The sequence below is a fragment of the Anomalospiza imberbis genome, chromosome 17 (genome assembly GCF_031753505.1).
Source record: "Anomalospiza imberbis isolate Cuckoo-Finch-1a 21T00152 chromosome 17, ASM3175350v1, whole genome shotgun sequence".
Classification (NCBI taxonomy): Eukaryota; Metazoa; Chordata; class Aves; order Passeriformes; family Viduidae; genus Anomalospiza; species Anomalospiza imberbis.
Genome location: NC_089697.1, coordinates 7,099,300 through 7,112,195, shown reverse-complemented (window position 1 = coordinate 7,112,195; position 12,896 = coordinate 7,099,300). Strand labels below are relative to the sequence as shown.

General features: G+C 55.4%; 1 protein-coding gene across 2 annotated transcripts; it reads right to left on the bottom strand.

The window, feature by feature from the left end:
* Positions 1 to 5,599: 5,599 nt before the first annotated feature.
* Positions 5,600 to 11,243, bottom strand: COMMD7 (COMM domain containing 7). 2 transcript variants are annotated; one of them, XM_068207700.1, is made up of 9 exons: positions 11,092 to 11,241; positions 9,780 to 9,833; positions 9,594 to 9,696; positions 7,998 to 8,054; positions 7,880 to 7,917; positions 7,225 to 7,315; positions 7,054 to 7,103; positions 6,513 to 6,561; positions 5,600 to 5,997 (listed from the first exon to the last, which is right to left on the bottom strand). In XM_068207700.1, exons 1-9 carry the CDS (start codon positions 11,230 to 11,232, stop codon positions 5,921 to 5,923), a joined length of 660 nt encoding a protein of 219 aa, XP_068063801.1. In that variant the 5' UTR covers positions 11,233 to 11,241; the 3' UTR covers positions 5,600 to 5,920. The 2 variants fall into 2 exon arrangements, with proteins under 2 accessions (XP_068063801.1, XP_068063802.1); XM_068207701.1 differs by lacking the exon at positions 6,513 to 6,561 and having other exon boundaries at positions 11,092 to 11,243.
* Positions 11,244 to 12,896: the final 1,653 nt, after the last annotated feature.

Here is a 12,896-nt window from a genome sequence, read left to right as displayed (position 1 = left end):
GTCCGGAGGGTGGGACCGGGTGGGTGCGGGGAGCCATGGGGGTGTCCGGAGGGTGGGACCGGCTGGGTGCGGGGAGCCATGGGGGTGTCCGGAGGGTGGGACCGGCTGGGTGCGGGGAGCGATGGGGGTGTCCGGAGGGTGGGACCGGGTGGGTGCGGGGAGCCATGGGGGTGTCCGGAGGGTGGGACCGGGTGGGTGCGGGGAGCGATGGGGGGGTCCGGAGGATGGGACCGGGTGGGTGCGGGGAGCGATGGGGGTGTCCGGAGGGTGGGACCGGGTGGGTACGGGGAGCGATGGGGGTGTCCGGAGGGTGGGACCGGCTGGGTGCGGGGAGCCATGGGGGTGTCCGGAGGGTGGGACCGGCTGTGTGCGGGGAGCCATGGGGGTGTCCGGAGGGTGGGACCGGCTGTGTGCGGGGAGCCATGGGGGGGTCCGGAGGGTGGGACCGGGTGGGTGCGGGGAGCAATGGGGGTGTCCGGAGGGTGGGACCGGTTGGGTGCGGGGAGCCATGGGGGGAGCGCGGGGCCCTGCGCGGTGCTCTGGCGCCCTCTGCTGCCCCGCACCGCGCACCGCAACGGGGGCGGGCCGGGGGGCGCCGCCCGGCAGTGCCGTGAGTTTATCGGGTCTCAGCAGCGGGGGCGAAAACGGAGGCAGCCGGCCTGGGGATCCCACCCCAATCCCCGCCCCGCGGGGGCTGCTGAGCCGGACGAACAGGGGTGCCCGCGTTGGTGGTCCCTGGGGGGCGTTGCCAGCACCCACCCGTGTCCCAGCCAGCCCTACAGATGAGGGGCGGTGGGGTGAGGATGCAGGGACAGTCCCCAGCCCCGCGGGACAGCGGGTCGGGCCACCCGGGTGCTGGCGCGACGCCGAGTTCCAGCAAGGGAAGGGCCCTTGACCTTGCTTGCAGCCTTCACATTTTTCCGCAGGAATGTGAGCGGTGCTGTGTCCCTGTGGGCAGCAATGGCCTCGGCCACCCAGCATCCCCTGCCTGCACCCTGGCTGCATCCTGCTCCTTATCCACATCCCAGCTGTCGATGTGAAACAAAGCTGAGAGATGGGGACATGATGGGGGTCATGCACCGTCCTTTCTATGCTGCTGCCATGGACACCGGCTGCGAGGTGTAGCCTCAGGGCTTGGTGCTGCTGTCATGGATATGGGACTGCTCCGAGAGGAAGGATGCTGTGGTGCTGGGGCTGGCATGGGAAAGGCATGGGAATCCTCCCCTGGTGTTTCATAGCTTTCCATCTCCACTGGGGCTTGTTAAAATCTCGTTTCCAAGCAAAGCTGTTCCCCAGTGCTGTGGGATGTGGCAGTGGCACAAGGGTTAACCCTGCTTTCCCTTTCTGTTGGTGCCTGGTCTGGGATAACCTCGTTAGCGTGGCAGTGATGCCCCTGGGACAGAGCAGCCCTATAAACTGGAGTTGAGTGCTGGGAAATGGGCTGAGCTGCCTCAGTGAGGGGCTGGTGGGTGATCCCCCCGCCAAGCACCAGCCCGTGGCTGCTCAGGGTGTCATGGAGAGGAGAAGCTGTATCAAGCTCTTGGGGACAGGATGGATTTGTCACCGCAGGGCTTGGCATGCTTTGTGAAGCTGTGCCTGCAAGGGAATAAATGCCATCAACCCTGGAGAGGACACCCCGAAGGTGCTGGGTGCTGAGAGGGGCTGGCCAAGCCCCGATCCCACAGCATGGAGGCTCCTCTCTGTCCCCCAGGACTCAGCTCTTCCTCCTCAGCCACTTGCAGTGCAGGATCACAGGACCTTGTAACCATGGCTGTGCCAACCATGCCTACCCCAGCCCCACATGGGGCCTGGGGATGCCCGGCCACTCCCTCCCACTGGGTTGTTCCTTGTATGGGCTGGGGAGCACCCACCCTCTTCTCGAGGTTGGCACTGGCATGGGTGCCCGGGCATTGTTTGTGCCTGTGCTGTTGTGCCACAGGCTGGTTTCTGGTGGCCACCTCCCCTTGCTGTGGGAGAAGATGGGTTCCGTATGCTGGAGCATTCATTCCCTCTGCTGATCGACAGCCTGCGGTCTGGCTGAGCAACCCCAATTGTTCCCAGTGTGCTTGGACAAAGAACTGCCTAGAGAGATGGCAAGGCTTAGGAGCAGACGACATGCTAGGAATATTTCCACTGCCTTGGACACCACCAGTCTCTTCCCCCACCTCCTGCAAGAACGGGAGGCAGCAGCCCCGTTTTGCAGGCAGGGTGGGACGCTTTCCCCCTGTTCCAAGCAGAGTGGGTGCAGAATCCTGTCCCAAGGCAGGCTGAGGACTCGTCCCTGGGAGTGTGTCCTCAGCTGCATGCTGCTGTGCCAAGTGCCAGCCTCGCCTGTCTGCTCTGGTGAGGAGACAGCAAGCGCCACGGGAACCCCAGGGAGCCCCACACAGCCCCTGCAGGTCCCTGTCCCCAAGGATCCATGTGGCACAGCAGGGTGGTGGTGCTGCACTGAGGCCCTCCAGCGTGCTCAGGGCTGCTGTTCCCAGGCACACAGAGCAATTTGGGGAGCTGCAGTTCACAGCTGGTGTTTTTTTCTGGGTGCTGCATCACCCCAAAACCAGGAGGAATTGGGGAGGAGGATGGCATGGGGTGAGGAAGCGCAGGATTGCCTTCAGTACTGGGCTGAGCTCCAGCTGCCTTGGGGCCCTCACCTGCCGTTTCTGCTCCTTGGCTCGTCTCAGCTGCTATGGCTGTCTCCTAGCTGTGGGCCAGCCCTGAGATTTGTCACTCTGCGTTGCAAAGGGGAAGTCTGGGACAGGATTACACAGCAAGCTGAAAGTCCTCGGCATGGAGCAGCTCCTGGTGAGGTCTGTGGAAACCAGGATGTTCCACGGGAGCTCTATCAGTTCCCACATGACCTGCTCAAGGTCAGGCAGAGCCAGCAGTGAGGAGCCCCAATTCCTTCCTTCCCTGCCTGCCCATGGGCTCACAGGCATGTGAGCCTGATGTGGACTCCACATCTGCTCTGCTCCCTCAGAGCAGCAGCTTTTGTTCTCAGGGTTTGGAGGATTCCTTCACGTATGAAAGGAGCAGCAGCACCGGCATTTCCAGTAGGGAGAAGATGCTTCATTTGAAAACATCCCAGTTCCCTTGGTCATTAGCATCTGACATGGCTGAGAATCATTATCATTGAATCCACGCTGGGAACTGACAGAGCCCAGAGCGCAGCTCCTGTTCTCTGCTGCGCTGCTGGCGCTGGCGGGGATGAGCGGGAGGATGCCTGGGAGCACAGGATCCCCCACTGCAGCCTGGCTGCTGGGGCCACTCTGCCATCTCCCCTGCGCCCAGGAGACACTGCCTGGCAGCCCGGGGCGTGCTAAGGTGGCCCGAGGCAGCAGAGACGGGGGCTGCACACGCGGGGAGGCGACCGCGTGTGACTTCGGCCTGGCCGCGCTGCCCCTGCCCCGCTGCGGCCGGGAGGGCCCACGCGTCCCCCGCAGCAGGGACGGGGGTGGGGGGGCTGCGGCACGGCCGCCCCGGAGGAAATGGGTCGGGAAAGGCCTTGGGGAGGCAAACGGCCGCGGGAGGAGTACGGTTAGCTGCACCCCAGGCTGGTGAGAGGCCCCTGCTTCCCCCGCGCCCGCTGTCCCGCCGAGATTAGCTCTCGGCTGGCTGGGCTTGACGGGCAGGCGGAAGGGGCCGCGCACACGAGCACGGCGGGGCCGCCCGGAAACACGGGCAAAACGGGCACCGGGCCGCTCCTTCCCTCCCCCTCAGCCCTCCCGGTGGCTGTGCCAGCTGTGCCCGCCGCCTGCCGGGTCCCAGCACAGGGCTCCGGGCACTGGCCATCACCCCCTGTGCTGGTGGCGAGGCCGGGGCCGTGCTGTGCAGGAGGGCCACGGCTGCCACGCTGTCTCCCAGAGCCCTCCTTGCTCCTGGGCGGCCCCATTGGGAGCGTGCCCCGATTCCCTCGCGGCTGGCGTCACCCCGTGCCGGTTCTGCCAGAGCTGGCTCCCCCTCCAGCCCTTCCCCGCGGGGCTGCCGGCTCGGCTCAGGCGCAGCCAAGCGCTGTGGATGAAAGGGCGCTGCCGGGGCCCCGGGAGCGCCGGTGGCAGCGGCAAGGTCACGCCGCGGCGCACATGCCGCCGATCCGAGCTGCCCGCGGGGACCGCGGAGCGGCATGGAGGTGACCCCTGCACTCGGGGTCAGCGGGCTCGGCGTGCGTCAGCCCCGAGCGGCTTAATCCCGACGGGGCAGGGGGAGGAGCACGGGGGGACGGCGGATTCCTGACCCACAACCGAGCCTGGCATCTTCTCCGCAGCGCCGTGGCCACGTCCCGACATAACCGGATAGGGCTGAGTGGTGTCGCCCTGGCACCGGGAGGGTGAGAAGTAATGGGAACAGGCAGCAGAAAATGTAAAGCAAAAAAATTGCTTTTGTCTCGAGAAAGCAGCAGCCATTTGGACTGCTTCTTCCTCCCTGAAATAGCTTTTCCAGCCACCCAAAAGGAGACAGAATATTCTCTAGAACATTACTTCAGAGGGTTTTTTTGTTTGTTTTTTTTTTTTTTTTTTTGTTTTTTTTTCATTTTTACAGTAAGCATGTGATAGAGCTTGAAATGCTTGTGACTGACCTGATATGTGGGAAAATAAATAAATCCATTCCCAGGTTTGCCAGCAGGATTCCCCAGTTCCCAAATATATGGCTCAGCCTGTGCCCGCTGTCGTTTTCAGCCACTCCTGCAGCACCACAGGAAATGCAGTGCAGGGACACTCAGTGCTGGGTTTGCTGCAGCTGGAAACCCACGGGTGAAGCTGTGAGTTGCAGGGAGCTTTGTGATGCTTTTCTCACAGAAATGATCTGTTTGGGATGGGTTTAACTGGAAGCAACTGCTGCTGAAGGGAACCCCACAGCAGACTGGCAGGATGCCATGGGACAGTGAATCCCTTCAGGTGGAGGCTGGAAACAGAGCATCTTACTGGGATATTCCCTGGTAATGTGGTTTGTTCCCTTCACTGTGTGCCAGGGACACAGAGATGCTTTGGGACATGTTCTGTAAGAGGAGCTTTCTTCATCCCTGTGCTGTGGGAGAGGCTTCAGCCAGCTCAGGCTGCTGGACTACTCAACAGTCTGGACAGGAGAGGAGCCTCAGTGACTGTATCATTGCCCCAGGTGGGTTGGAGCACCCCTCTGCTTCCTGATGAAGAGCACATCCCCGCCCTCAGACAACTGAAGAGTCGAGCTAATGGCACTTCATGGGGTTTGGACATATGTCCACCAGGAAACGGGCTGGGTCTGACTGTGCCATGTCACACAGGCTGCAGATTAAAGAGCAGCACATCCAAATGAGATTTATCTCGTCACCCCCTGAGATGTCCTCCCCCTCCCATCCACAGAGGCAGCTGTTTGGTTGTTTAAGATTTAAAATCACCTACCACTGAGATACTTTTCCATAATGAGGCACAATTGGGAAGAAGCTAATCAGCATATTTCTTAATACAAGAGAAGGGAGAGGCTTGAAGAGAGCACTAAGTGATTCCCCACATTAGATGCTCTCCTTGCTTTCGTCATCCTCTCTGCTTAATCCTTCCAAGTTTCAAAATGATTCTTTGCTCCCGTTTCTCTTTTTCTCACAAAATCAGATTCTGATACAAATGCAGCAGGATGGGAATGGGTTTATTTCTTTGCTATTTTAGTAATGGTATCCACATTACTTCTGACCACAGTTTCTCACAATAGTATAGTAAAAAAGGAAAAAAAAAAGAGTGGACTTGTAGGTGCTTTGAAAAAGCTGAAACTTAGCCCAAGTTTCAGGTTCTAAAGGATTGATGGGTCCTGCTGGGCCATGACACCACTGCTCATTGCACAGCTTGTCTTCTCTTATCAGGGTGTGAAGAGTCAGCTGGGAAAGAGCAGATCTGCAGGCCCATGAGAAGGAATTAAACATCCTGGACAGATGTCGGCTCAGGTCTGTGCAGTTTCAGCTGAAGCTTTCCAGGCTGGTTTTGACCCGTTCCATTTCATGCAGAAAACTGTAGAACTGGGGCAAAGTTAACTCTGAATGAAAAAAAAAGAGGCATGAAGTCTTAGATTTCAGGTTACACTTCCAACATTGGCAAAGCTGTTTTGGTGCTACCACGGAGCAACTCATGTTCACCTAAGCTGGGCAGGATTAGCCACTGTGATTTCCAGCAGCTGGTCCTTATGCTAGCCAGGCTGCCACGGGGACAGGCTGGGATCTCCCCCTGGGATGGGATCTCCCAACAGTACTCCATGCTTGGAAATAATTTATTTTCCTCGTCTGCCCTGCTGCTCTGACTGCTCTGCACTGCTCTGTGGCAGATCTGTGTTTACTGAGGCACAGATGTGAAGGTGCCCAAAAGTCAGTGTTCCTAAACATTTTTGGAGTGCCTGTGACAGTGATGGAGAGGCTGAGGCAGGAGTAACCACAGTGATGCTCTTGCAGTTATCCCACCCTGGTTCTGCCCCCAGACTCCCCCACCCCCAGCAACACCCTGAGCCCCAAATTGCAGCTTTCCCGTCCTTCCCTCTTGTCAGAAACGTTGACTCACCGACATACACATTTTCCAATTGGCTCCCTTTTTTAACCACCAGCTTCAGCTTGGGGAAAGGAAAAGCAGAAGTATTTTAGTTCAGAGACCTGTATCTGAGCACTAGGAGCAGACAGCAGAGCAAGAGTCTGCTGTGAGTTTGACTGCTGCACAGCACACGCATCTTTGACAGGCTTTTCAAGAAGTGCCACTGTAGGAACAGATACCCTGGGCATTGGAAGATCTCTGGAAGGCCTTGATCCCACTTTCCCTGCCTCCCCAAGATGGTTGACCTTTGCTACACTGAGCTTTATGAACAGCTTTTCAGAATGGGCCACGTTCCTGTGACACCTCATGTCTTCAGAGGAGAAACAAACAGCAGCGTGTCTGCTCTCTGCTGGCAGCAGCACTTGGAGACTGAAGATGCAGTCACAGAGCCCGTTCCTGTGAGACCCACAGAGCTTCCCCCTCCTTCCCTCACAGCCAGTGCTTCCCACATGCCTGGCTGGAGCTTGTTCCTCAACTGCCCTACAAGCTGAACTCTGTGATGTGGGCGATTTACCTGTAAGAAGATACTTCCCACTTTTTCCAGCTCACTGCTCCCAGCAGTCACTGTGAGTCAGAAAGAAGAGAAGGCAGATAATCTGTTAGTTAAGTGGTGAAATAAAACATCATTTAGCCAAGAGCTGCTGCTGGGTTTCCCAGCCCCTCCAGTTTATTACCAGTCTATTACCTCCAAACTTCCACTCCATGTCTATCAGCTGGTTAATCATCAGTGTCTGACCCACAGCCAGGCGTGTTAGGGTGGGGGAATTCACCTTCCACTACAAGAGCAAAAGACACACCAGCAATTAATTCAGAGAGGCCTCTGTTTGTACCCGAAACTTCAACAAGAGTCAGAACGAAGGCAGAGGATGGAGGATGGCAGAAGCCCAGAAGAGTGAACTAATGTGGTCAGGAGGGCTTTCAAAGGTGTTTGAGTCCTGCTAGGATTTCCATCTGCCCTGTCACTTCTGCAAATGAAACTCACTGGTTTTGTTTTAGCACTGGTTCAGTGTAACAATATCTGTGCAAAAAGCCATGTGTTCATGTAACTGCATGACCTCAGGGCCCAAAGCATGGGAAGCACAAAAACATCACATGAAAGCCACACAGCAGTGCAGGAACTGTGACACTGATGGGGGAGAGGCCCTGGCAAACCAGAGGTATCATCAGACAAAGTGCTCCTTATTAGTTTTCTGAGGATCTTCAGTTCAAAATCCCAAGCTGGTTTTGAAGAAAATACCCAACGTGCCGACGCATCTCAGGAGCACAGTGGGGTTTTAGGAGTTCCCACTCACAGAACTGACATTTTGTTAGCTTAGAAACAAGCAAAAATATATGAATACCTGTTCTGCAAAATAACTGGCTTTCTCTTCACTGAGGCCTGTGGAGGGAAACCATATGAGATTACTATATGTGATAAATATTAATTATCTTTTATTTAGTGGAAATCACATGACCTACCTAGCGCAATAAAATCTGCTCTGACTTGTTCAGAAGACAAATTCCTCTTCAGGGCACCTGAATAAACACCACAATGAAGAAAAAAAAAATCAGTTTTTAATGAGTCAAACCAATTTTTACTGAGTCAAATAGAGGCAGGGACAGGACCCGACGCTGGAAAGCCTCTGTTTCTGAGCTGCGTTTTGAAGCAAACCACAGCTCCTCGGAGATTGGAAAGCCAGTCGTGCCTGCCAGTATCTCTGCAGATGCCCGGTGCTTTAAAAGTCCGGGCTCTGGGAGTGCCTGGGAGAGGGCGAGATCCCATTGCAGGTATCCATGGGAACAGCGGCAGCGGTTATGTTTTGAAGCTGCTGCTTTCTCTCCTGTAGCCGCTTTGCTTGTTAAAGGAGAACTGTTAAGGCTGGCGGGCTGCTAATTTGACCTACCTGCTGTGTTTGGGATGATGGGTGTGAACGTGTGCATATAACACTTTCCCCCGCTGCGCCTTCCCCCTTTGTTCTGGGGCCCAGGCAGCGCAGGGACCTTTACAAGGATTCTGCTCTCTGAAGCCAAGAGCAGGAATCTCATAAATTCAAGGAGACTGCCAGCCCCACGTGGCTTTCCGGCTGTGTAGCACAAAGTTATCTGCTGTGATCTGTTCTGATATCGTCCGTGGCATCCCAGAGCTGAAGGAAAGTTACAACGGGATTGAAGCCAGAGCACACGCTCACAGGAACAACAAGATGGGGGCACCAAGGCCTGAATCAGGATGGGAAAAAAGCAAATTCTGCACTAAATCCCCACAAGACGGTTGTAGGAAAGAAAATTGTTGCTACTCATGGATAGGAAAAGTTGCTTGAAGCAGTAGAACAAGTTTAAGACAAATTCAGAAAACAGTTGTGCTCAGCATCAGGGCTGTGAAGGAAGCTACAGGGAACCAAGGGCTGAAGGGTAATAGCAAGGGACTATTAATAACAGGAAGGATCAATGGGATGAATGTGCCGTGGAGTGTTTGATGCATTATCATGTCAAACAGCAGCCACAACATCACAGTAATCCTATAAAGTGGTGGAGTCTGGGGTATTCCAGTGGAATCCCCCCGAACCTCTTTGTCACTGTTTATAAACGAGAAAGAGCTGGCCACGGTGTTTCTCTAGAACTGCAAGATCAGCTGTCTCCTTCACATGGCCTGGAACTGCACCAGTCCCAGCCCGCTCCAAATGCGTGTGCCCTGCCTTATTTCTCTCCAGCAGCGCTTGGCCTTGGAGGAATTACAGCACTGGGTCACTTGGGTGGAATTCCTGCAGAGACTCGGTGCCAACACGAGGCTGCCCTGATCTGGCAAAAGGGATTTACAGGTACTGCTTAAACCAAGCACTGTCATGGTGTTGTGCTGCATTTAATGCACAGATATTTAAAGGAGTTTACTTAAGCCCGTGAAATGTGCATGCAGGCAGGGTATAAAGAATACAAAGAGTCACCAAACAGGGGAACTTTTGATTCTTAAGTGCTAAGCACTGTATTAGCTACCATTAACACTTATTGTGCAAACCAAGCCCTGCGGGAATGGCTGGGACAGATTGGCCTCAGGGCAGGATATGCAAATACATCACTTACCGTTGGGTACCAGAAGAATACTTTTGACAATGTTTTTCAGGGGGCCCAAGCTGATTTTATTCATGGTGGCAAAGTCTGAGAGCTGCGTCAGAAACCTTTCTACCTGCTCAAGAGAAAGAGCAGTGACAAAACCTTTTCTCTGTTTCTGACCAGAGCTGCACTCACATTTCTCAAATTTTGCCTTACCTCCTTGGGCTCTGTCAGAAAGCGGAAAAGCACTTCAGTCAGCGCTGAGAATTGCTGTGAAGAAACAGGAGAGTGTTAGACTCAGGTATCAGCACCTCCCCACCCCACCAGCACCACGATGAGGTGGTGATGCACTCCCCTGACCCAGCTCCACCCGCCTCCACAACACTGCTTCCAGAGCTGGACCTGTGCTGGTGCCCTGTCCTTGGCATTATGTGATGCCTGTGGATGGGATTTGCCCAGGATGCTTTTCAGAGCCTTTCAAGGGGTCTGGGCAGCTGGGTAGCTGGCACTGCACAGGGCTTTTGTGACTTGTGGCTAATCGGAAGCTGCTGTTCTATCTTGTGCAATCCAAAAACTGTGAGTGAGAAAAGTTGTGAACATCCAGTCTCATGTTTCACAAACCCCATGGGGTAACCAGACTGACTCGGGAAAGGAAGAGAACTGGTTAAGGGTCTAGTTGCTGCTTTCAGTGTTCTGGGTGTGCAGCTGGCAGACAGGGATGGAAAGGCTGCCCAAGTGGCAGAACACTACCAGCACCCTCCTCTGCTGGCACCAGCACCAGCCCTGGCTGTGACCTTCTGGGTATGGCCAAAAGTGATGTTGGCTGCTTTGTGGCTGCAGATCCTGCCCTGCCCTTGGCCTCGGCCATGGAAGAGAGATGGCACCAGGCTGTTACCAGGCTGCTATCTTCAGTCCTGGCAAGCTGGGCTGGAAAAGCCTCAGCATTTCCACTAACTTCAGTCCAAGCTGCACAGCCGGTGTCGGTGGTCTGGAGGCAGATGGTACCAATGACCACAACCATTCAGCCTGAGGCAGGAAGTACAGGGTGGGAATCTGGGGTGGGAATCACAACCCGAACACTGTGTGGTCCCACCACAAACCCCAGTTCTTGACAGGACCCCACTGCCCACCAGGCACGATCTGAGCCCTCCACCAGGAGCTCCACCAGTGTCCCTGCCCATGGCAGGCAGGTGGAACTAGATGGTGTTTAAGGTCCCTTCCAGACGAAACCGTTCTGGGATTCCATGATTCTGTAATCTTCCTTCAAACAGCTCCGGCGTGCGCGGGGCTCGCCCGGCTGGATCGGGGCTGTACCGCCGCGCACCGGGCCCAGCAGGGACCCGGGCACGTGGGCCTGGAGACGCGGTGGGACCGGCACACCCGGGGCTGCGCTGCCGGCCGGATCCAGCTCCCGGCGCCGGCCCGGCCCGCCCCGCCCGGCCGCCGCTGCCCCGGAGCCGCCGCCCCGCCGGTTCCGTGTCCGGGGCTGCCCCCGCCGCCAAACGCGCCCGTCCCCGTCCCGGCGCACCTGGGCGCTGAGCTGGTTGAGGTTGTGCATGTCGCCGCTCACCGCCTCCGGCACCGGCTCGCGGGTGAAGTTGAGCAGCCCCATGGCGGCGGCGGCTCCGCCCGCCCGGCCCCGGCCCCGCCGCCGCCCCAGCCTGAGCATTGGCGGCCGCACTTTCCGCGCCGCCGCGGTCCCGGACCGCGCTGAGCGCACCCGGGGGGCCCGTCCGGCCCAGGCAGCGCCCCGGGCTGGCCCCTTGGCCCCCGCAGCCCGAGCGCCCGCCGGGGTTCGGTGGAGCCGGTGCTGGAGAGCTGGCTGGCAGCTGAGTACTGTGAGATTTTTTACTGTACAAAAACCTAAAAAAAAAAAAAAAAACAACAAAAAAAAAAACCTTAAAACCATGGTTTATAAGGTGAATAATGGTTTGGGTTTTTTTCTTTTTTTTTTTTTTTGGTTGATTGGTTGGGTTTTTTGTTTTTTTTTTTCCTCCGAAAATTCCACTTGGGAAGTGAAACTTCAATTTGCTTTTCACTCTCCGCCGACTGCTGTTCCCAGCACTGCTCGCTGCCTAACTCGGGGTGATGGGTGGCCGAGGGACAAGCAGCCCACATCCTAGTACTGGACTCCATGGAATGAGCAGATGTTGGGCAAGGAAGCAGCAGCCCCAGGATGAGCCAGCCCATGGGCAGAAAGTGCCCAGATGTCCATGGGGTCAGGGTTCCATAGGGAAATTTCAGACTCGGTTCTCGACATAATCTGTATGCAGGAGGTCTCCTTGACTCAAAGATGTGTTGCAGGAAGGCAGAGGAATTGCCTTCTCATGCCCTGTTACACAGTGCTGTTTCTGTTCGATCTTGGGAGGAAGGCCTTGGTCCAAGAATATTGAAACTTGATTTATTCCCGCAGAGGACAATGGAACTGATTCCATCCTGAAGGATTCTCTTGCCTTAAATTGCTATTTCACAGCTTCCTTTGAGCAGGAGCAGGAGCTCTCCGGGATTCCACTATCAGTGTGAAGTGTCTGATCCATTTTATCAGGGAAGGTGTTCCCTGTCTGTCGGACCAGAGGACACTGTGTAAAAACCTTTGTGGAAGCTAAAACCTCGACAGCCCACAGGTGTTCTGGTTTATTACTGACACTTGCAATTGCAAATGAGAATATAGGAAATTTTATAGTGCTTTCATTGTGAGACTATCCCAGCAGTGGTATAAACAAGGAGATAAGCAGCTAAGTACCACTAATGATGGGGAGTTAAGAGATATTTCCTGGTTGTCTGGCTGGAAATAGCTTCCAACTTCCTTTTCTTCCCCCTCTACCTCCTAGACTAGCTGGGAAAGTTTTTGTTTCATAGATCCAAGGTGGGACTGGGCACCTCCTCGATTTTTGGGGTGAAAAAATTTGATCCTAAATATTTAGGACGCCTTTAAACAAGGTAGATTTTTCAGATTGAAACAATGTATTTGTTTCTGTGGCGAACCGTCCAAGTCAGCATGTTTAAACCATGGGAAATCCTTGTGTCTAAAAATGAGTTAAGCTGAACTAAAACTCCTCCAGGGAATGGGATGCAGGGGGTAGCACTGGATACCAGTATGTGTGAACACAGAATTTCCCCCTTTAAAATGATGCGTACAGCCCTATGCAATTCTTCCCAAGTGTAAATTAGTAGTTGCAGTTAATTATCGCACATTTTCACAGCTACCACATTTCCCCCCGTACTCTGTGTCCGAAAACTTGAAACCAGGCACGAGTCAGCCTTCTGCCTGGTTTGCCAAGGTGAGGAGCAGTCTGTGGTGGATCTTTCCTTCCCCCCGTCTTCCCAGGGTGA

Bases quoted from the DNA above. Each gene is read 5' to 3' on its own strand.
- COMMD7 (XM_068207700.1), bottom strand. From the start codon at position 11,232: ATGCTCAGGCTGGGGCGGCGGCGGGGCCGGGGCCGGGCGGGCGGAGCC. The intron at 9,834-11,091 runs GTGCGCCGGGAC...GTTTCTTCACAG, and splicing joins TCAACCAGCTCAGCGCCCAG to CAATTCTCAGCGCTGACTGA. The intron at 5,998-6,512 runs GTGAGTCAACGT...TTTTTCATTCAG, and splicing joins ATTGGAAAATGTGTATGTCG to AGTTAACTTTGCCCCAGTTC.